Source organism: Echinops telfairi, unplaced genomic scaffold (genome assembly GCF_000313985.2).
Source record: "Echinops telfairi isolate 266 unplaced genomic scaffold, ASM31398v2 ScPeMD7_7400;HRSCAF=8409, whole genome shotgun sequence".
Lineage (NCBI taxonomy): Eukaryota > Metazoa > Chordata > Mammalia > Afrosoricida > Tenrecidae > Echinops > Echinops telfairi.
Genome location: NW_022111300.1, coordinates 6,535,994 through 6,557,556, shown reverse-complemented (window position 1 = coordinate 6,557,556; position 21,563 = coordinate 6,535,994). Strand labels below are relative to the sequence as shown.

Genomic DNA, 21,563 nt, shown 5'->3' with positions numbered 1-21,563 from the left:
GCCTTTAGGAGTGTTTTCCAGTCCAGTCTGTTGGGGCACCACGCCCTGCCCCCAAAGTCTACCTTTAGCATTCACTGGGGACCTTGCTGCTGCATTCCCTTGCTGTTCCACTGCACTCCCCCAGTGCTTTGCCTCAGTGTGGTGGGATCAGATTGAGTGCAATTCCCCACTGTGTCTCTGGTGTTGTCCCCCACAGGGCCATGGGTCAGTGAGGGCCATCATGTCCCGTAGTGGGGCTGGCCCTGCGGTCCTCTCTGTTACTAGCTGTTCTAATTGAGGTCATCGTCCTCAAGGCCTGGTGGGCTAGGATGTGCTCCAGTCTCTCCTCCTCCCCCGTCATCTGCTCTCGTGTGCTCCGATCAGATACATCTCTCTCCTGGAGCTGCGGATTCAGTGCCGTCCTTTGAAATAAATTCTTCTTGGAGTAGGGGCAGGCATTCACTGAGTATTTGGGACTGGGAGTTTAGCTTTTTGGCACCCATGCACACATACCACACACCACACACCCAACTGCAAAGCCTGGCAATTACTGGGATTACATTTAGCCTTTAACAGAAAAAAATGCATTATGCTGCTTTGCCTTTGGGTGAGATAGTGAATAATGCTTGTTCATGGTTCCAACACATCAGAACCCAGTAGAGATTGTTGTGCCTTGCCACTGCCCTTCTATATGAAAATTAAAGTTTGGAGGTGGAATGCTGGAATTTATATTCTTAGCAAAGCCCAGGTGATGGCATAGCCAGGTGTGAGAAGGACTGCACAGTTGTTAGGTGGGTTGGCTTTATGCCTCCTGGATATACTTCTTCTGAGAAGTTGCTATAAGGAAATAAATTGAAGTAAGTATGGATGGGAAAAGATGTCCTTCTCATATGAGAAATTGTTTTCCATGCTTTTTAAAATGTAGTATAAAACATCAGGTGGTTATTTGAAAGAAGATGAACAATTTTTGATAATTGTTGTGAAAAGTTGGTTTTGTGTGATTGATCTGATTAGGGGTGGGGGGAATCAAATTTGATCCCAAAGCCAAATTAAATAATTACCTGAATCATGATCATACATGTTATTACCTTATTCCTTCAGCTGTCAAAAAGAAAGGGCCTGTGATTTCTTTAGTAACTTAAAGAAATGGTACCTTTTAACATTAAATAGGCTATTTCTAATGATAGCAAATTTTGATTACTTAAGAAGCTCTCACACTTCTGAATTAACTGTATTTTGAAGTACTGATGCTTTGCCACCCGCTCTGTGCAAGCAAGTATTTGATTATCGTATTCACTGATATGCTTATTTACTAGTTCTTGTACCTGGTCCTTATTAATTTTCAATAACTTTTTATTGTTTTATCAGTAAAAATATCTTTTGTTTCTGTCAAAGAATGGCTGATATAATCATAGGAGATGAGGTATAATACTTTTTTATTAAATAATTTTATTGGGGGCTCTTAAACAGCTCTTACCACAATCCATACATCCATCCATTGTATCAAGCACATTTGTACATATGTTGCCATCATAATTTTCAAAGCATTTTCTTAATAAATAACTTCTAGAACTCTAAAATACCTATTTTTAAAAGAAATTACTGTTGCAAATATACACAGGAAACAGCATCAATCAAATAGTTTCTATATGTGCAATTCAGTGATATTGATTCTGTTCTTCAAGTTGGACAAGGCATTTTCACACTCCTTTACTGAGTCTCCTGTCCCCCTCCCCGGCTTTACATCAACTCCCTTCCCACTAAGATGCTTGTTGAATCTTTGTAGTTGCTGTTGTTAATATGATCCTATATAGTTAGTTCTTTTTAAAAAAATCATTTTATTGGAGGCTTATACAACTCTTATCACAATCCATACATCATCAATTGTATAAAGCACATTTGTACATTCGTTACCGTCAGTTCTTAAAAGAGCATAATACTCATTCGAGGTGGAGCAAGATGGCAACCAGGTAGGCAGCTCACACTGGGAGCTCCATGGAGATCGGTGAACTGGGAGATCTGGGGGCTGAGTAGGGAGTACAAATTCCCACGACAGTCAGTTAATTCTCCTGAACCCCCAGGTCCTGGTCTGGCACCAGCCAGCGCACTGCAGTGGAGCTGGCTGCAGTGTCCCATGCATCCCATTTGCCAACTATCCAACTTGGAAGAAAAGGAGAAAATCTTAAGATCATCTAGGAAAAACCAAGCAGTCACCTGCAAAGGCAATCAGATAAGAATATGCTCAGACCTATCAGCAGACACTATAAAGGAGAGAGTGTAATAGCATATTTCAAAAATTGATGGAAAATAACTCAAACCCAAGAATGCTCTATCCAGCCAAATTATCAAGGTTGATAGAGAAGTGAGAGTCTTCCCGGACAAGGAGAAATTCAGAGAATATGTTAAAAGAAATCTAGCCCGAGTCAGTTGGTCTATCGTTCGTTCTATGGGTTGCTCCAGGCACCGTGCAGCCTGCTGGATTTCTAACGCGGTGCCCCAAGTGAGGAGGGCCACCAGATGTGGCGATGGTTCCGCCGGTCCTCTCAGGGTCCGCTGTCCTCACTGCTGCGCTCTTCATTGGAGGTGCCACGAGCTCGCTGCTGGAGGCCCCCAGCACCATCAGCTTTCTTTACCACATTTGCTTATGCACCCACTTTGTCTTCAGCGATCCTGTTGGGAAGGTGAACCTCATGGAATGCCAGGTAAATAGAACAAAGTGTTCTTGCACTGAGGGAATACTTGAGTAGAGACCCAATGTCCATCTGCTATCTTAATACTAAACTTATAAATATATGCACATAGCTCTATTTCCCCATGATCATATAAAAATATATTTACATATGTACATGCCTGTATTTAGTTGAGCGCTTAGCGTCTATTAAATGCCCTTTGCCTCCTAGTTCTTTCCTCTATTTCCTTTTACTTTCCTCTTGTCTCACCATCATGTTCAGCCTTCATTTGAGTTTTATTCCTCTCAATTACATTGCCCTTGATCAAGCCCTACCAGGCCTCCTACCATCGATTGTAGATCACTTGTTGTTCCCTTGTCCCTGGGTTTGTTAATACCCATTTCCTTTCCCCCGCCTCCCCCTCTCCCATGTCACCCCCAAATCGTCCATTGATTTCTCCTCCAGATTGTTTATCCCATCTATCTTATCTAAATAGACATGCAGAGATAATAATATACACAAAAAACAAGATAGAGCAAAACAAAGCAACAAAAGAAAACAAAACCAATGACAAAGGAAAGAAAGAAAGAAAGAAAAGCCTATAAATAGTTCAAGGCTGTTTGTTGACCTTTAGGAGTGTTTTCCAGTTGAGTCTGATGGGGTGCTATGCCCGGGCCCCACATTCTATTTTTGGTATTCCCTGGGGGCTTTGTTGCTCTGCTCCCCTTGCTGTTCTGTTCTACACCCTTAGAAAAAAGAAAAAAAAAAATCTAGCCCTACAAAAGATTCTTGCTGACTCAGTATGGGCAGAATAACACCAAGCACAAATAAGAGACCGCCACATAGAACAACTCCATCCAGAGGGCAACAAAGAGAAAACAACCCCCAAGATAGCATTGGCTCAATGGTGTAAAGAATGCAGTAATGAAACACACACATGCACAACCCACAGATAAGAATTGGAGGTAGGAAAACCCCCAAACAAAAGGTACAAAATGACATCACAGAGTCCACAGATAGATGTAATAGCCCTGAAGGTGGCAGACTGGCTTAGAAAACAATTCTTCAATCTGCTGCCTACAGGAGAGACATCTCAAGATTAAGACAAAAATAGGCTGAATATCAAAGCTGGAGAAAAACATACCAAGCAAATAGCAATTCAAAAAAAGCAGGGGTTGCAATCCTAATCTCTGATCAAATTGATCTCAAAGTGCAAACCATCACAAGAGATAAGGAGGGGCACTATATAATGCTCAATGGAACAGTAGACCAAGAACCAGTGAGCATATTAAACCTATACTCACCAAACAATAGACCCACGAAATTCGCCAATCAGGTGCTCCAAAAGATGAAAAAAGAAACCCCAGGCTCAACAATTATAGTAGGTGACTTCAATACACCACTCTCTGAGAACAATTAATCACAGGGAAAGAAACCTAACAAGGAAGCTAAGGATCTAAACACTACAATTAGACAATTTGACCTGATAGATATTTACAGAGCTCTCCACCCATGCAAAGAAAATCACATTCTTTTCAAGTCCACATGACACATACTTGAAGATAGACCACATGTTGGGACACAAGTCGAATCTGTGTAAATTCAAGCACATGGAAATCATACAGACTTCTCTCTCTGACCATTGTTCCATAAGGCTGGAAACCAACAAAAGATGATGAAGAAAACAAGGGAAAACAATTGGAGGATGACTAACTCTCTCTTTCAAGAGGATGGATACTGGCCCAGATCATAGATGAAATTTCTAGAAACCAACGAGAATAGAATACAATGCACCAAAACGTAAGGGACACAGCAGAGGCAGTTATCAGAGGAAGTTTGATAGCAATACATGCACACGTGAAAAAGGAACAGAGACTTATGCTTGATTTGCTGGCACAAAACCTCCAGAAATTAGAGCAGAGTCATCAGGACAGTTCTACTAATAGCAAAAGAAAGGAAATAATAACAATCAGCGCTGAGATTCAGGAGAGGGAAAATAAGAAAACTTGGGGGGAAATGCTGCTGAAAGTTGGCTCTTTGAAAGGATAAACAGAATCGACAGACCGCTGGCAGACCTAACCAAAGAAAGGAAGGAACAAAGTTCAATAGCCAGATGAGGGATTAAACAGAGGACATTACAACGGACCCTAATGAAACTAAAAGGCTAATTACATAGTAGTATGAAGGCCTGTAATCCAATTAATTCAACAACTTGGAAGACATAGACAAATTCTTTGAAAAACAATCTCTTCTTAGACTATCCCCGATGGGTGTCAAGAATCTTACAGACCCATACCAATAGAAGAAATAGACAAGGTTATCAAGGATCAGAAGATAGTAAAGATGTCAGTTCTGCCCAAGGTACTATATAAGTTCAATGCTATCCCGATACAAATACCATCATCTTTATTCAAGAATTGGAAAAACTAAGTACCAATTTCATATGAAAGGGGAAGAAGCCCAGAATTAGCAGAGAACACCTTAAGAAGAAGGACAAAGTTGGAGGGCTTGCTTTACCTGACTTTAGCACCTATTATACAGCCACAGTGGTCAAAACAGTGTGGTATTGGTATGATAGACACTCAGACCAATGGAAAACAACTGAAATCCCAGAAATAATATCATCAGCATATAACTGATCTTTGATAAGGGCCCCAAAATTACCAAATGCTGTTGGCTTTTTATTTTGTTTATTTCTGTTTGTTTTCTTTTTTTTGTTTAGTGGTTGTTGTTTTTTTTCTCCTTTTGTTGTTTCACTTTGCTTCATTTTTGCACATATTATTGTCTCTGCATGTCTATCCAGAAAAGATAGGTGGGATTAACAATCTGAAGAAGAGAACAATGGGACCATTGGTTCCGGTGGTGGTGGGGGACACAGCAGGGGCAGGAGAGGAGGAAGGAGGTGTATGCCAACAAACCTGGGGACAAGAGAAGAACAAGTGATCTAAAATAGATGGTGAGGAGGGCATAGGGTGCTTGGGGGTGCTTGATCAAGGACAGTGTAACCGAGAGGAATTACTGAAACCCAAACGAAGGCTGAATATGATAGTGGGACAAGAGAAAAGTAAAAGGAAATAGAGGAAAGATCTGGGAGCCAAAGGACATTTATAGAAGTCAAATATAGGCATACACACACACACACACACATTTATATATAACTGTAGGGAAATGATCTATGTACATATATGTTAAGTATTACGGTAGCAGATGGACATTGGGCCTCCACTCAACTACTCCCTCAATGCAAGAACACTTTGTTCTAATAACCCGGCACTCTGTGATGCTCATTTTCTCTGACATGATTGCTGAAGACAAAATAGGTACTTAAGCAAATGTGGTGAAGAAAGCTGATGATGCCAGGCTATCAAAAGATATAGCATCTGGGGTTTTAAAGGCTTGAAGATAAACAAGCGGCCATCTAGCTGAGAAGCAACAAATCCCACCAGCCTGTGTGATCATGAGGTGTTGATGGGATCAGGTATCAGACATCAAAGACTCAAAACAAAACAAAATCATATTGATGTGAATAAGGGGGTGGGGGCATAGTGGAGACCCAAAGCCCATTAGTAGTCAATTGAACATCCCCTTAAAGAAGGGCCACAAGGAAGAGACGAGCCAGTCAGGGTGCAGTATAGCACCGACGAAACACAAACTTTCCTGTAGTTCTTTAATGTTTCCTCCCCCCCACTATCATGACCTCAATTTTATCTTACAAATCAGGCTAGACCAGAACATGTACACTGGTACAGATAGAGCTTGCTACTCTATCCAGGAATGCAGGACAGATGAACCCCTCAGGACCAATAAGGGGAGTAGCAAAATTAGGGGGGTAAGGGAGCGGGAGGAGAGTAAGGGGGAATCGATCACAATGATCACTGTATGACCCCCTCCTGGGGGAACGGACAACAGAAAAGTGGGTGAAGGGAGACAGCGGTAGGTGTAAGACATGAAAAAAAAATTACAAATTAGTAAGGGTTCATGGGGGAGAAAGAGAGGGACAGGGAGGGGGAAAAAGCTGATACCAAGGGCTCAAGTAGAAAGAAAATGTTTTAAAAAGTATGATGGCAACATATGTACAGATGTGCTTGACACAATGGTTATATGTATGGATTGTGATGAGGTGTAAGAACCCCTATAAAATAAAAAATTTTTAAAGAGCATAATACTCAAGGCAGACATTTTTCACTAGTTAATAACTATGCTTAAATCTACTTGTTAGCATTGAGTCAGTTTTGACACATGGGCAGCTCGCATGTGTCAGAATAGAGATGCACACACCTGTAGGGTTTTCAGTGTTTTTGAAGTAGATCACTGCACCTTTATTCTAAGACCTCTCTGGGTAGACTTGAATCAGTAACATTTTGGTTAGCAGCCAAGTTCAGTACTAACTTTTTGCACCAGCTAGGAACTGGGTGCACTCACTACTCCTCTATTCTAGGAGGATAGCATATTTTGAAATTAAAAAAGAAAAAACTAACAACAGTCTGCCATTGAGTCAATTCTAACTCATAACAACCCGTAGGACAGGATAACGTTGTCCCAGTGCGTTTCTGAAACTAAATCTTTATGGAAGTATAAAGCCTCAACTTGCTTCTGTGAAGCAGCTGGTGACTGACCTTGTGTTTAGCAACCAAATATGTAATGCACCCAACGCCATCAGAGTTCCTGGAACTATAATAGGTCTGTATAAAGATGTAAGTGTTTTTCTCCCAACCTGACAAAACCTGTTTCCCCGAAAGTAAGACATCCCCTGAAAATAAGACCTACTTACAGTTTTGCCTCTTGCTGAAATATAAGGCATCCCCCCGAAAATAAGGCCCCCCGAAGCTACCATAACTCTGGACCGTAGCGGTGGGCACCGCTGCGCAGCTCACTGTTGGCCGCAGTGCAGCCAGAGCAGACAGGAAGTGTGAGGTCTCTTTTAATAAAACAATAAATGTGTACCGTATTCTTCTTCATTGAAAAATAAGACATCCCCTGAAAATAAGACCTAGCGCATCTTTGGGAGCAAGATTAATATAAGACACTGTCTTATTTTCAGGGAAGCAGGGTAGTATTCATTGTCATAGGACTGTGCACATTTTTGGTTATTTAATCTTTAAAACAATCCTGGTGGGCTAGTTGAGGCAGATATTATAATCTCAATTTATAAATGACTTAAACTTCAGAAAAAATCAAATGAATCTCCTGTCATAGGGCTAGTAAGTGGCAGACTTTCTGATCCTTTCTTAGTCTGATGCTCTTTTCACTACACTACAAAGTTGTAAACGACATACCCCAAAAGAGAAGTGTTTCTATACTGCGTAGGAAAGTGATTTGAATGTAGAATGCGTTAAATGAAAATTGTTTACATTAACTTAAAAGTATGGAGATTGTTAAATAATAGAGTGGGGAAGATCTTAAGTGTTTATTGACTGGGTCCAAAGGAAATGTTAAGTCCTGTAATATTTTGTCCTAGAGGCAATGATTTGTAAGCTGCCCAGAAGAAAAATGTGCATCAGGTCTTTGAACCTGCAGTGTATTTATTGCAAAGTTTGTAGAGCTGCCTGCTAAAACATACCTTTGCTAGACTTGACAAGTCTATATAGTGAGTGTTTGATAGACAATGTAAGCTAGGAAGTGTGATGAACTAAAGTAGAATAATAAATATTGTTCCCCTCATGATGAGCATTGAACAGTAGACAGTAGTAACATTTAGCTCAGTCATTGTGAAATAACGTATGGAATGACTTTTGGAGGATGTTAAAAAGTAAAATAACTGTGTTTTGTGGATTTACTGCCACATTTATCAGGAACTGGGCATGGGAGAAGGGATTAATTCAGTGGTTCTCAACCTTCCTGATGCTGTGACCCTTTAATACAGTTCCTCATGTTTGCTTTGGCAGCACATATACTAAAAATACGCTTCCTCGTGTTGTGGTGACCCCCAACCATAAAAATTACTTTCGTTGCTACTTCATAACTGTAATTTTGCTACTGTTATGAATCATAATGTAAATATTTGATATGCAGGATGTATTTTCATTGTTACAAATTGAACATAATTAAAGCATAGTGATTAGTCACAAAAATAATATGTAATTATATATTGTGAAATATTTACTTCTAATTACAAATAAATGAAATTTTGTCTTGAAGCACAGTGTAGCATGGGTAACAGTCTTAATATAACAGCAGTAGGGAGGGTAGAGGGAGAGTGGGTAGGAAAGAGGGAACCGGTTACAAGGAACTATATGTGACCTCCTCCCTGGGGGACGGACAACAGAAAAGTGGGTGAAGGGAGATGTCGGACAGGGCAAGATATGACAAAATAACAATTTATAAACTATCAAGGGCTCATGCGGGAGGGGGGAGCGGGGAGGGAGGGGAAAAATGAGGACCTAATGCCAGGGGTTTAAGTGGAGAGAAAATGTTTTGAGAATGATGTACAAATGTGCTTTACACAATTGATGTGTGTATGGATTGGGATAACAGTTGTATGAGCCCCTAATAAAATGATTTTTCAAAAAACAAACAAAACAAAACAAAATAACAGCAGTAAACTACATTGCTATATTTTGTGACAGTATTCATAAAAAGCCAGTCAGTGGGAAGGTTGAGATAGCTTTTTCTCACCATATCAGCATATCTGCATGTGGGCGGATAGAGGAGCGGTGTCTCAGTTCCTAAGACCATTGGAAATAACGTGTTTTCCGATGGTCTTGGGTGGCCCCTATGAAAGGGTCATTCGACCCCTCAAAGGGGTTGCGACCCTCAGGTTAAGAACCGCTGGATTAATTACAAAGAGACTTTTGGGGGTGATGAAATTGTTCTTGATTATAAGGGTGATGGTTACACAATTGTCTGTGTCTGTCAAAATTGGTGAAGGGTTATAACAGGGCATGGTTCTATTACCACCGAACATTTATTTGTTACTATCTGTATGCGACCTTTGAATATGAAGGATATGTCCATGTGTGGATTTATTTGTATATGTCACTTGGGAATGACCTGTGCTGATTACAGTTTGAAGCATTATGGTTAGAAAACTTTTCTGATGAGGTTATTGGTGACATTAAAATGTTTAATTTTTTGATGTTTCCAATATAAAATGTGTCAACTGATGGAAGAGCTACATAATTTAATGAGCTGGTATTCCTAAATGATCAATGCATGATGTTAAGAGAGATCCATTCACAAGGGAAGATAGACTAATACAATTTAATATATACCAAAAGTAAGGACAGTTAATTTTCACAAAAGTATGTTATTTATGTTTGTGTGTAATATTTAAACAAACTTTTAAAAATGCATCTGTTTTTTAAAAAACTAAAAACAAATCTATTCTTGGTTTTTAAATTTCTGGTTGGTAGGGATTTTAATCTCCTCTTTAGTTATTTTCTTTTTCCTCTTGTTTCTGTGCCTTTGTTTCACCTATACTGTCTTTCTGGGTTGCTTGTACATTTTTTAGTATTTCATGTTATTTTTCCATGTTTTTTACTTTATCTTTCATGTTTTATTTTTAGTGACTGCTCTAGGAATTTCAGTGTACATAAATACACATCCTGCATATAGAATCAATGTTACTATTTTATTTTAAATATAGAAACCTTTCCATCATATAGAGAGCCTTGGTTGTGTAGTGGTTACACATAGGGCTGCAATCTGTATGGTCAGCAGCTCTGTGGGAAGAAGATGGACTTTCTACTCCTATAAACAGTTACAATCTTGAAACCCACAGGGGGCCGTTATAAGTCAACATTGACTCAAGGTAGTGAGTTTGGTTTGGTTTGGTTTACCTTATATAGACTCATCTACCCTTCCCCTCTAAAGAGCACTGGTGAATCTGTGGATTAGGTGCTGGGCAGCTAACTGCAAGGTCAGTGGTTCAAACTCAGCAGCTGCTTTTCCTGGGACAGATGTTAAAGAGTCAGCTCCTGTAGAGAGGTGCTGCAGTCTCAGAAAATCCTATATAGGGATGGACTTGATTGTTTGGCTAGGGTTTTTTTTTTTCTTCCACCCTTATGTTTAGTTCTGCTATGTGTTACATCCATGTACATTGACAACTCCATCAGAAAATGTTATAATTCTTGTTTTCACTTGTCAAGCATTTAAAATAATTTAAAGGGAGAACACATAGGTATCGTTTCTCTGGCTCTTCCTTTTTGCTTGGTCCAAGTTCCCTTCTGCCATTTCCCTTCTGTCTGAAGACTTCCTTTAACAGTCCTTTTATAGCAGGCTGGGTAGCTGTGAATTCTCATACTTTTCCTCCAACTGAGAATGCTTCATTTGATTTTTTAAATAATAATTTTATCGACATATAATTCACTTATGCACTTTAATAATTGGGTCATATTATAAAGAGTTGCGCAATCATCACCACAATCAGTTCCAGAACATTTTCTTCCCTCTTACACCCACTGCTACCAGCTCCCCATTTCCCTCCCGTCCCATTTAATTTGGTCTTCATTCCTGAAAGATATTGTCTCTGGATATAGAGATTTCTGTGGACAGGATATTAACACTTTTAAAATATTGTTCTATTTCTTTCTAGCTTCCATAGTTTCTGAAGAGAAATCTACAGTTATACAAATAATTCTTCTCCTATAAGTAATATGCCATTTTCTCTGATTGTCCAGTTGATATTTTCATTGTCTTTCATTTTCAGCAGTGTGATTATGCCTGGCAGTAGATTTTGTGAGTTTATGCTGTCAGAGTATGCCAAGTAAGGGAAGTTTTCAACCTTTATTTCTTCAAATATTTCTATAACATACTATTTTTCTCTCTCTCTCAGAATATAAGGGCACAAATGTTTCCCTTTTGGTATCATACGACAGGGCTTTGGGGTTCTGTTCAAGTTTGTTTATTTGGTCTGTCAAAAATAGATAATTTCTGTTGACATATCTTGAAGAAAACTCATTCCTTTGTCATGAATACTATTTTTAAGAGTTTATCAAATGAGTTTTTCTTTGGCAATTGTATTTTTATGTTTTAATATTTCCATTTGCTTCTTATTGCTTAGACCATCATATCATTCATTATAAGAATATTTGCTTTTATTTCCTTCTGAGCATTTTAATGATAGCTGCTTTAAGATCTTTGTCAAATAATTCTTATGTGTTATTTTAGAGTTGACATATGCTGTCTTTTTTCTTTTTTTTTAATCAATTTATTGGGGCTCATACAATTCATCACAATACATAGATCAATTGTGTAAAGCACATCTATACATTTGTTGCCCTCATCATTCCCAAAATTTGCTAGCCTCTAATTTTCCTTTTTTCCCCCCTCCCCTTCCCTTCCTCCTCCCCTCTCCCCCATGCACCCCTAATAATTTATAAATTATTATTGTATCTTATATTACACTGTCCGGCGTCTCCCTTCACCCACCCTCCGCTGCCCGTCCCCCAGAGAGGAGGCCATCAGCATAACGGGAGTGGAGGAGTAGGCATCTGTCTTGTGGTGGAATGGTCGAGGCGTGGACGGACATATGCTGTCTTTTTAACTTTTTGTTTTGGAATAATTTTAGATTCATAGGAAGTTGTAAATATACTACAAAGGGATGGCACATACCCTTCACCCAGTTTTCCCCAGTGTTTACAGCTTGCATAACTATAGTACAGCTTCATAACAAGGACGTTACAATTAATTTACTACCTTTATATAGTTTGATACCATTTTTTCACTTGTGTAGATTCCTGCAGCCACCACTGCATTCTGTGTGCAGAACTATTCTTACCACAGTGATCTCCCTGTGCTACCACTGTGTGGTCATACCTGCTCATCCGTGCCCTCACTTCTCCAAATCTTGGCATTCACTAATGCTTCATCTCTCTAATTTTTTTCATTTCAAAAATGTTAATGAAATTGTATAGTATCTATTTTTTTGAGTTTGCCTTTTTTAACTGAATGCAATGCCCCTGAGACCCATCATAGCTGTTGTGTGTATTAGTCGTACTAATTCTATTTTGTTGTTGCTGTTGCTGAATGGTGTGGCTGTGCCACACTGTGTGTAGCCACTCATTCATCTTTTTGAAAGTCTTCATCTTTTGTAAGCCTTTATGTTTGTTTCCAGTTTCCCCCATATTTTTACTTAGTCTGTTCTTTCCTTTCAGCATGTTCTGAAATTCTTGTGTTTTTCATTTTCTTTTTAAAGAGTTTTCTCTAGCCATTATTTCAGTCAGTCTGCTGATGACAGATCATAGCTTTTTCCTTATCTGAGAATGTTTTCTTTTGCTGGATACAGAATTCTGGTTTGAAAGTTCTTTTCTTGGCTTGGATTTCTTTGGGTGTGTCCTATTTGATGTGTGCTCAGCTTCTTCATTTTATATGTTATGTTATGAAACTAGTCTCATTTAAGTTCTATGGAAAATATTGATATTTTTGTTTTAGCTGGCAATTGTCTCATTTGGGTGCAGGTTGCAAGTTTTGTTTGGGTTTCTATGAGTTATCGTTCCAATGCCAATTAATTTTCAAAACCTTTTCTGTGTGTTTCCAATCTGTCCCCGTGTGAATGCCACCCAGTGGACAGTCTAGTGCTTAGGTGGAATTCTGTTTTATATTTCTTTTACCACAGTCTGTGTATGCCCTTTAGGGTTGATCCTCATATACACAGCTTGAGAGTAAGCCCCACAAACCCACTGCCATCAGGTTGGTTCTGACACATAGTGACCCTGTAGGAGAGAGTAGAACTGGCCCCTTTGGATTGCCTCATCTTTCTCCTGCAGAGTGGGCTGGTGGATTCATGCTGTTGACCTTGTGGTTAGCTGCTCATTGTGTAACCTACCACACCCACCAGGGCCCTGGAACTCATAAGCCCATGGTCCTCTCTGTCCATAATCTCGCTGGTATTGTCTGGGTACCTAATGCTGCTTTCCAGAACTTTAATCAGAATCATGTGGCTTTAGTACCCTACTCTGCTGTGTACTTCCAGTGACTATGCCAAGCGGTAAGACCGCAAAAGGGAGAAAAAAAGGGGTAAAGGTTCACCTCAACATCTTTGGGTCACAGCTCCTTATATCAGAGGAAGGATCCTTTCTCTAAGGGTCTTGGGTCCTATGGACTTTTGTCAGCACCACGGCTATTGTTCCTGAGAATCCTTGCGGTGTTGGGGGTGGTGGTGGTTTTCCTGCTCTGATCACTTGGGGTTGTTTTCTAATTCTCATGTCAAAAGCAGTGCCTTGAATCCACTTCCAGGTTTAAGGCTGCATTGTTTTCAGGCCAGCTAGTACATCAAACCAAACTCCTTGCCATCGAGTCAATTCTGACTCAGCTACCCTGCAGGACAGGGTAGAGTTGCCCCTGTGGGTTTCCGAGACCGTAAATCTGTATGGGAGTTAAAAGCTTCATCTTTTTCCCACGGAGCAGCTGGTGGTTTCGAGCTGCTGACCTTGTGGCTAACAGCCCAAGACATAACCAGGATACCACCATATTCAAACTCCATACGCACCGCCAAGAGGTCTATGCTGACTCACAGTGACCCTTAGCACAGGGTAGAACTGCCCTTTGAGTTTCCAAGATCGTTTCTGTTTACAGGAGTAGAAAGCTCCATCTTTGGGTCTCAGAGCTGTTGGTGGTTTCAGACTGCTGAGCTTTCAGATCTCAGCCCAGTGCTTAACTACCACACCACCATACTAGAGGGGAACAAATGGTAAATTTACTGTGGTTCAGTGGTATTTCATATTCAGGTCTTCTTTCTGTTGTTGAGTCAATTCCATCTCACAGTGACCATGTGTGTATGGTAAAACTTCATAAGGTAAGCCTGCTCCATAGGGTTTACAAGGCTATGTATGACCTTTGGGGGGAGCAGATTGTGAGGTATGTCTTCTGTGGCACCTTGGGGTAGGTTCAAACTGCCACACTTTTGGCTAGTTGTTGAACGCTTATCTATGTCACTTGAAAATAAGTCTGCTGTCAAATCAATTCTGACTCAGAGCAACTCTGTAAGAGTAGAGTAAAATTATTCCATAGGGTTCTGAGGTGCTAAATCTTCATCAGAGCACACAGCCTCAGTTTTTCCCAGAGTAGTGGCTGGTAGATTTGACCCTCCCAGGGACTCCCATTTTTTTTACCTACTACTAAAGAATTTATTCAGTCTATTTCTTTTCCCCCAGAGAAACAAATCAAACACTTAGAGGAATGATTTGGAAAACAACAAATTTGCTCACGCCCTGCCCAAATCAGAACTGTCTGAACTTCTCCAATTATCCATGCCAGGAGAACGCCTTGCTTGCGCTTACCAACATTTATATCCTTTGAAAGCAAACCCAGTAATCCAGTCAATTTGACTCACAGACACCCTACTTAAAGGATTTCCTAAACTGTTAACCTCCGCAAGAGCAGACAACCTCATCTTTGTCCCTAAGAATGACTGGTGGGTTTAAACTACTGACCTTGCACTTTGCAGCCTTAGTTTAAAGCCATCGAGGCGGAGATCTTTCAAATCAGCCATGAATATGCTGTCATTACTTGCTGCCGTTGTTGTTAGGTGCCATTGAATAGGATCTGACCCATCCTATGGCAGAATGAAACACTGTGCTGTCCTCAAAATTGTTGTCATGTTTGAGCCCATTGTTGCAGCCACTATGTCAGTCCTTTTTTTTGACGGATAAATTATTGTTTGTTATAACAGCACTCAAGGTATTTTTATTTTATAGATGAGAACACTGAGGCTATGAATATGCAGAGTTAAACCATTGCTTGAGCTTTGAATAAACTGCCTTCTTCTTCTGATAGGACACGGTATTTTTTATTTATTTTTTAATTAATCATTTTATTGGGGGCTCTTATAAACCTAATAACAACCCATCATTTGACATTGTTTATATAGAAGTATTTTTTACTACAAGGTTAACACGAGGTTTTGAATCTTGTTCTATCCTACAATATTTGGGAACTTCGTTGTTCTTAAGTGCCTTCGAGTTGGTTCTGACCCATAGCAACCCTTTACACAACAGAATGAAACACTGCTAGGTCCTGAGTCATCTACAGAATTGTTCCAATGCTTGTGCCCACTGTAGCCACTGTGTCAATCCATCTCATTAAGGGGGGCCTTCCTCTTTTCAATGCCCCTTTACTCAATAATTTATCTTATGTAAAAATGTCTCTTCTACATCAAAGTATTCCATCAGGCTTAGATCCTAAATCACACCTACTTGTATCGATTGTATAGGTGACGTATGGTAGACTTATAGAACCATGACCTTGTAAGGCCGAATGGAGCTTTCCCATAGGATTTCCAGAGTTGCACATCTTTATTGAAGCAGACTGTTATATCTGTTCCCTAGGAACAGCTGGTGGGTTTGAACCACCAACTTTTTGATTAGCAATTAAGTGCTTTAAACATTGTACCACCAGGACTAAATTATGTTTGGGGTGCGCCCTCCCCCCATTTATCATGGCACTTTTTCATTCCCTCATTTTTCATAAGCTTTTCTACCTAATATAAACTAGTTTCTGCATCTACTAGTCTGATGAAGCATTCTATTTAAGATTGATAGTACTTTAAAAACTGTATGATGGGACTTATGAAATTAAGAGAAGGAACATTATAACTCTTTGCTTATTAGTTATTTTTGCATTTAGAGGAATGTTAATATAGCTATTAAAAGCCCTGAGTCCTGGTAGATCCTAGGATGAGGGGGTCCCCCCCCCAAAAAAAAAACCCAGATTTTTTTTCAAAGCTATGTATTTAATTTTTTATATATTTTTTACAAAACAACCTTATCTTCAAAGTACTCTTCATTGCACTTACTGCATTTGTCAAATCTGTGATTCTATTCTTGGAAACATTTTTAAAACTCTCATTTGTCTCATTTGTTTGGATGGCTGACAGTACCTTCCTTGTTTTTTTCTTCACCTCTTCTATGTTATTAAATCCGCTGTCCTTTCATGTCCCTCTGAATTCACGGAACAAAAAGAAGTTGCACAGAGTGAGGTCAGGTGAGTAAGGTGTGTGGGCCAAGAGAGGCATGCTGTTTTTTCCCAATTGGCACACTGAGATGGCTGTGGGAGCAGGTTCATTGTCGTGAAAGAACCAGTTCCTCGGCTGCTACAAATCAGGCCTTTTTTGTCCCACACTGTTACTCATAACTTACCCATCTCCCCAAATGGTCCAACGTGAGTCTTCAAGCACAAATGTACAAATTTTGTTGACATTTTCGTCTGTTCAGGAAGTTGATGGATGTCCAGAATGAGGTTTATCGTTAATTGACGTCACTTTTTTTGAAATGAGAAAACTACATTTGAGTTTTTCCCTATAGCTCTGTCCTAGTAAGCTGTGTTCAACATCACAACAGTTTCTGTGGCATTTTCCTGAGCAGGAAACACAATTTCACAGATTCATGCTGTTCTTTTAAATTGGCCATCACAAAAAACGAAGTATAGTGGGGAAAATGCGTACTACAAAAGCTCTACCCAGTGGAGTCTTTTCCAGGTATTTTTGGAAACCCCCTCATCTATATCAACTTGGGAATTAGAAGAAGTCTTCATTATTTTACAGAATTTTAGTGTTGGGATTATTCAGTCAGGATTCTTTGACACAGTTTGTGATTGGATGTATCTTGTATTTTGAAACTTTTCTATTTGCATTATAGTGAAAGTCAGCACCCTCTGTTTCTCCCCTACCCCAATGCCTTGACTCCTCACCACTCTCAGTGCTTTATGTTTTAGATATGAAAGAATAGCTTCTTGCCCATTTATTTTTTCCTGATAAAAAGCATATAATTTTTGTTTTTTGATACTAGAAGGCAATTGACCATCTCATAGGACTATAAAAGTAATTTTAAAAGAGTGTATGATGATAGGCCCAAACATCTAATTACCACACGTAGTTAGTGGAGGCAACTAGTTTTACTTAGAGAGAATACTGTGGTCAAGCAAAAGTCAAATACCCATATGTAAAAAACATTATAGATGGGATTCCTAAGATTATATAGCCAGGGTGACCAAAATGTTTTCTTTTAGGTCATTTTTATCAGTAAGGTAGTAAACTTGTAGAGCTTTTAAATGTGTGTTTGTTTCTTAATGATTTTGCTTAAATTTTTATTGTTAAGTTCTTTGACTCATCTGCAATGTGTCACATTTTTAAATATGACTGAAAAATTTTTTTCCTTAATGCTATCTATGATCTGGAGAAAGGTGGGTCTTTTACTCCATAGAGTATTACAAGTTCAGAAACCCAGAGGGGCCTCTTCTACCTTTTTTCTAGGGTGATTGAGGGTCTGAGTAGACTTGAAGGCAGTGAGTCTGATTTTTTGTTTTTTTATTTAGTTACGCACAATGGTACTTGTGTGAGCTCCATCTTGCCTTTCTCATCACTGTTGGATGTATATTTCTCTTACTCTCCTGTGTAGCTTGTGCACTGACTACTGCTTTTTCAGTTCAGCATCTACTGAACTGTTACTATGCATACTAGTTAGTATGCTTTGAGGTAAAAGAAATAGAAAATCCAATGCAAAATGGCTTATACCTTAAGAAAAAATCATTATCTCAAATAAGAAAGTATGAGTACAGTGGCTCCAGGGTAGGTTAGGTTAGTTCAGTGGTTCAACACATATAATCAGGGGTCTTGTTCCTTTTATTATTTGGCCTCTGTTGATCTCTTTGTGTTTGGCTCTGTTTTCTGTCCACTTCTCTTGAGGATGTAAGATGGCTTCTGCTGTTTGAGGTGTCTATGTCTGCAGTATATTTATTTTTCAGGATTGAATAAACTTTTCCTAAAGTCTTACCATGCTTTTCCTCCTGTCTCCTTTGCCAAATTTCTGTTAGTGGCATGATTGGTTCCGACTGGTTGGCAACAGATTTAATTTAATTTTTTATGCTAAAGCTTATCATTGGTGTAGATCAGAAAAACCAGCAGCTACCTAGCCGCTGGGAAGGACCCTGCCTCCTTAAAAGCACCATTTAAGTCTCTTGAAGGAAGGGTGGGGGCTGCTTGAATAAAAATTAGGAAGAGGAGGAATGATTGGTGGGGCAAGTGAGACAAGAGTGTCTAGCATGTGGTGAGTGACACTTGATACTTAACTCTGGAGCTTAGATTACAAGAAGGTTGACATCTAAGAAAATAGGTTAAAAGTTAGCACTAATATAGGAAGAACAATTAGTTTTAATCGGTAGTTTATGGAATTTTGAATCTGAGCACTAGAATTGAGTCCTAGCCTGTGTACTTGCTGGTTATATAATGTGATAAAAGACTTGTGTTTTTCTATTAGTCTTTGAACAGTACAACTTGGGCCAGAGTATAAATGGTTATTATTAATTCCTAATTTCATTCATTAGAGTTTAACGGGCCTTATTTTTTTTTGTCTTTGTTACTGTTAATGATCATACTATGTTTACAACAACTAGACTAGGAATTAGTGTTTTGATTCTGACACAGCTACTAGCTACCTGGATAGCATTGGACAACTAAGTTAACCATTCTGATCATTATTTTCCTTGGGTATACAATGAGATGATTAAATAAGATAATTAAGAACTTCTAATAATGATATAAAAAATAAGCAATTTGGAATAAGCTTGTGGAGTCATTTGTTTTTAATATGTTTAGTAATTAGAGCATGTGAGTAAAATCTAATATAAACTTCACCTGCCTTTATGTTTTATTTGATATTAGAGCAAATGTCTAGCTGTTATAAATTTAGATATATTGAACCCTTCAAAATTATAAAGTGCCCTATGAAAGTAGATTATTACTAGGCATTCTTAAAGTAATAGTTGTTCTAGAATATATTAGATTCTACATTACACCAACTTACATGTCATTTTTTTCTCAAAGATTTTTGAGGTATCAAAACTTTGCCAAATTTTTTTCTTATATAGTCACAATACTTATATTGTCCTGAGGCCTATATATATATTTTTTGTATGGACATGATATACTAAAACTTAGTTTTTACTCCGAAAAACATTATTTTTTAACTAAAGTAATGCCTTTGCTTTTAAGCATGAAAGTTATGGGTTAAAGGTGCATTTTATGCCTATTTGGTTCAGGTCATTCTGCAAAGTGGGCAAAACCAAATATTGGCCATGATTTCTGACTTAAGAATTTAAGATTTAGTAAAGAATTTTTAAAAATTGATACTTGCTATTTTTAGCAATTCAAAATCAGCAGCTGCTCCTTGGGCAAAAGATGAGACTTTCTATGCTTGTGAGGAGTTACAGTCTCTGGAAACCCGGGAACAGTTCTTCTCTGTCCTACTAGTGTCATTATGTGTCAGAATTGACTCAGTGGCTGTGTGTGTGAGAAGGGAGTTATTTCAAATAGTTAAGAGATTTAATTTTCAATTTAGAATAGACCAAGTATCAAATGATCTTAAAAAATCAAGTTCTCCTGTGAAAGTTTATCTCTTATCTCTAAAAAGAATTGACAGAAGCATCCAGATGGCGTATAAGTCTGTTAAGACATTTATCTTAAGATAATGAACTTGTTTAGTGCAGCAGTTCTTTTCTGCGAATCAGTATAAATCTCTGAATGTTGCTAACTCATACAGAGTGGGCTGGTTTCTTCAAGAAGTCAGCCATGTTGGCATTGTTAGCAGTCTTTCTTGAGGTCAAATTCCATATCATCCAGTGGTGTATTTTAATTGTTCATTTAAATTTGACTCTGCATTTTTGTTTCCTAGGAGAATGTTTTAAGTGTTCTAAAGTAGTCGCATGATTCACCCCATGGCATAACACAAAGTCTAAAGTCTTTTGATTCTCCAGCTTTAATTTCTCCTTCAGTCTTTTATGAACATAGACCATACTGGATCTTCATTAGTGTGTCTTCCAGTTCCATTGCTCTTTTCATTCTTGGGCTGTGCAGGAACAAACTATCTCTCCCCATTTAAGAAAAGAAAGAAAGGATGACTACTTGGGATTATTTGAATGTTTACTTGTGCTCTACCACAAGGCAGCATACCAGCTCAGTAGCTCCCTTCACACTTCAGCAGTTTAGTATTCATCCCCATTGCCCAGCTCCTACCTTGATAATACTTAAGTAGCCCTCCAGAGTCCATATTTCCCCTTTGCTGCTGGTTGCTCTAGAAAATGCCCAAAGAGAGAGAACCTAATATGTTTTCTAGTAATTGAAAATGGGCATAACTTCCATTTGTTTTTCCAGAGTTTAGTTTTAACTTAATGTTTATTTACTGTGATTTTTTAACCCTGTAAAATACTTGTAGTCCCAAATATCGTCATTTCTTTGGGATGAGTGTCTGTGACATGGAGACAAGTGTAGTCATCAGGGGCAATGGAAAGTGAAATTCCATGTCCTTCTTAAGGGAAAAGGGGTGGCAAGTCTAGTACTCCTCTGCTTGTTAAGAGTTCTAAGGATAAAAAAATCCACACGTATAATAAAATTGATTTCTTCGTTTAGAAGTATTAATGAATGCTAGTATTATAGAGAGTGAGAATTAAATGTTAAAACATATCTTTTATTCTTGACTCATAGAAAATAAAAGTGTTAGTGGTGATCCCCAAACTAACTATTTGTTTGTTTGTTTGTTTAGGATGGATTGGATGCTTTGGTATATGATTTGGATTTTCCTGCCTTAAGAAAAAACAAAAATATTGACAACTTTTTAAGCAGATGTAAGTAATTTTGTTGGAGGTCAATGACAGATGGTATAAAACAAAATCTTGACTTTGATACCTTTGGTTGTTTAATCAGTAATACCTACATAAAGTTAGTAGGAATGGGAAATAAAATTTATTAGCTAGCTTGTATGCCATTAGGAGAATCATTAAATTATTTTGCACAAAAACAGTGATGGAAACAAATGACTGAAATTGGGATCTTTGAAACATTCCATATACATACTATATACACAATGAATTTCAATGTTATATATCTGTTCTTTATTTTTCCTCCTTATTATATTTTGACACCCCCAAATATTAATTAATTACCTAAGAAAGATTTCTTACCACTTAAATTTGCCCTTCAGGACAGGG

General features: G+C 38.5%; 1 protein-coding gene across 1 annotated transcript in view; it reads left to right on the top strand.

Moving 5' to 3' along the window:
• Positions 1-21,563, top strand: part of ROCK1 (Rho associated coiled-coil containing protein kinase 1) — a 159,623-nt gene that overhangs the window by 27,647 nt on the left and 110,413 nt on the right. The window contains exon 2 of the mRNA XM_004702898.3: positions 21,119-21,200. Coding sequence (XP_004702955.1) covers positions 21,119-21,200 — 82 coding nt within the window. The remainder of the gene's footprint in view (positions 1-21,118; positions 21,201-21,563) is intronic.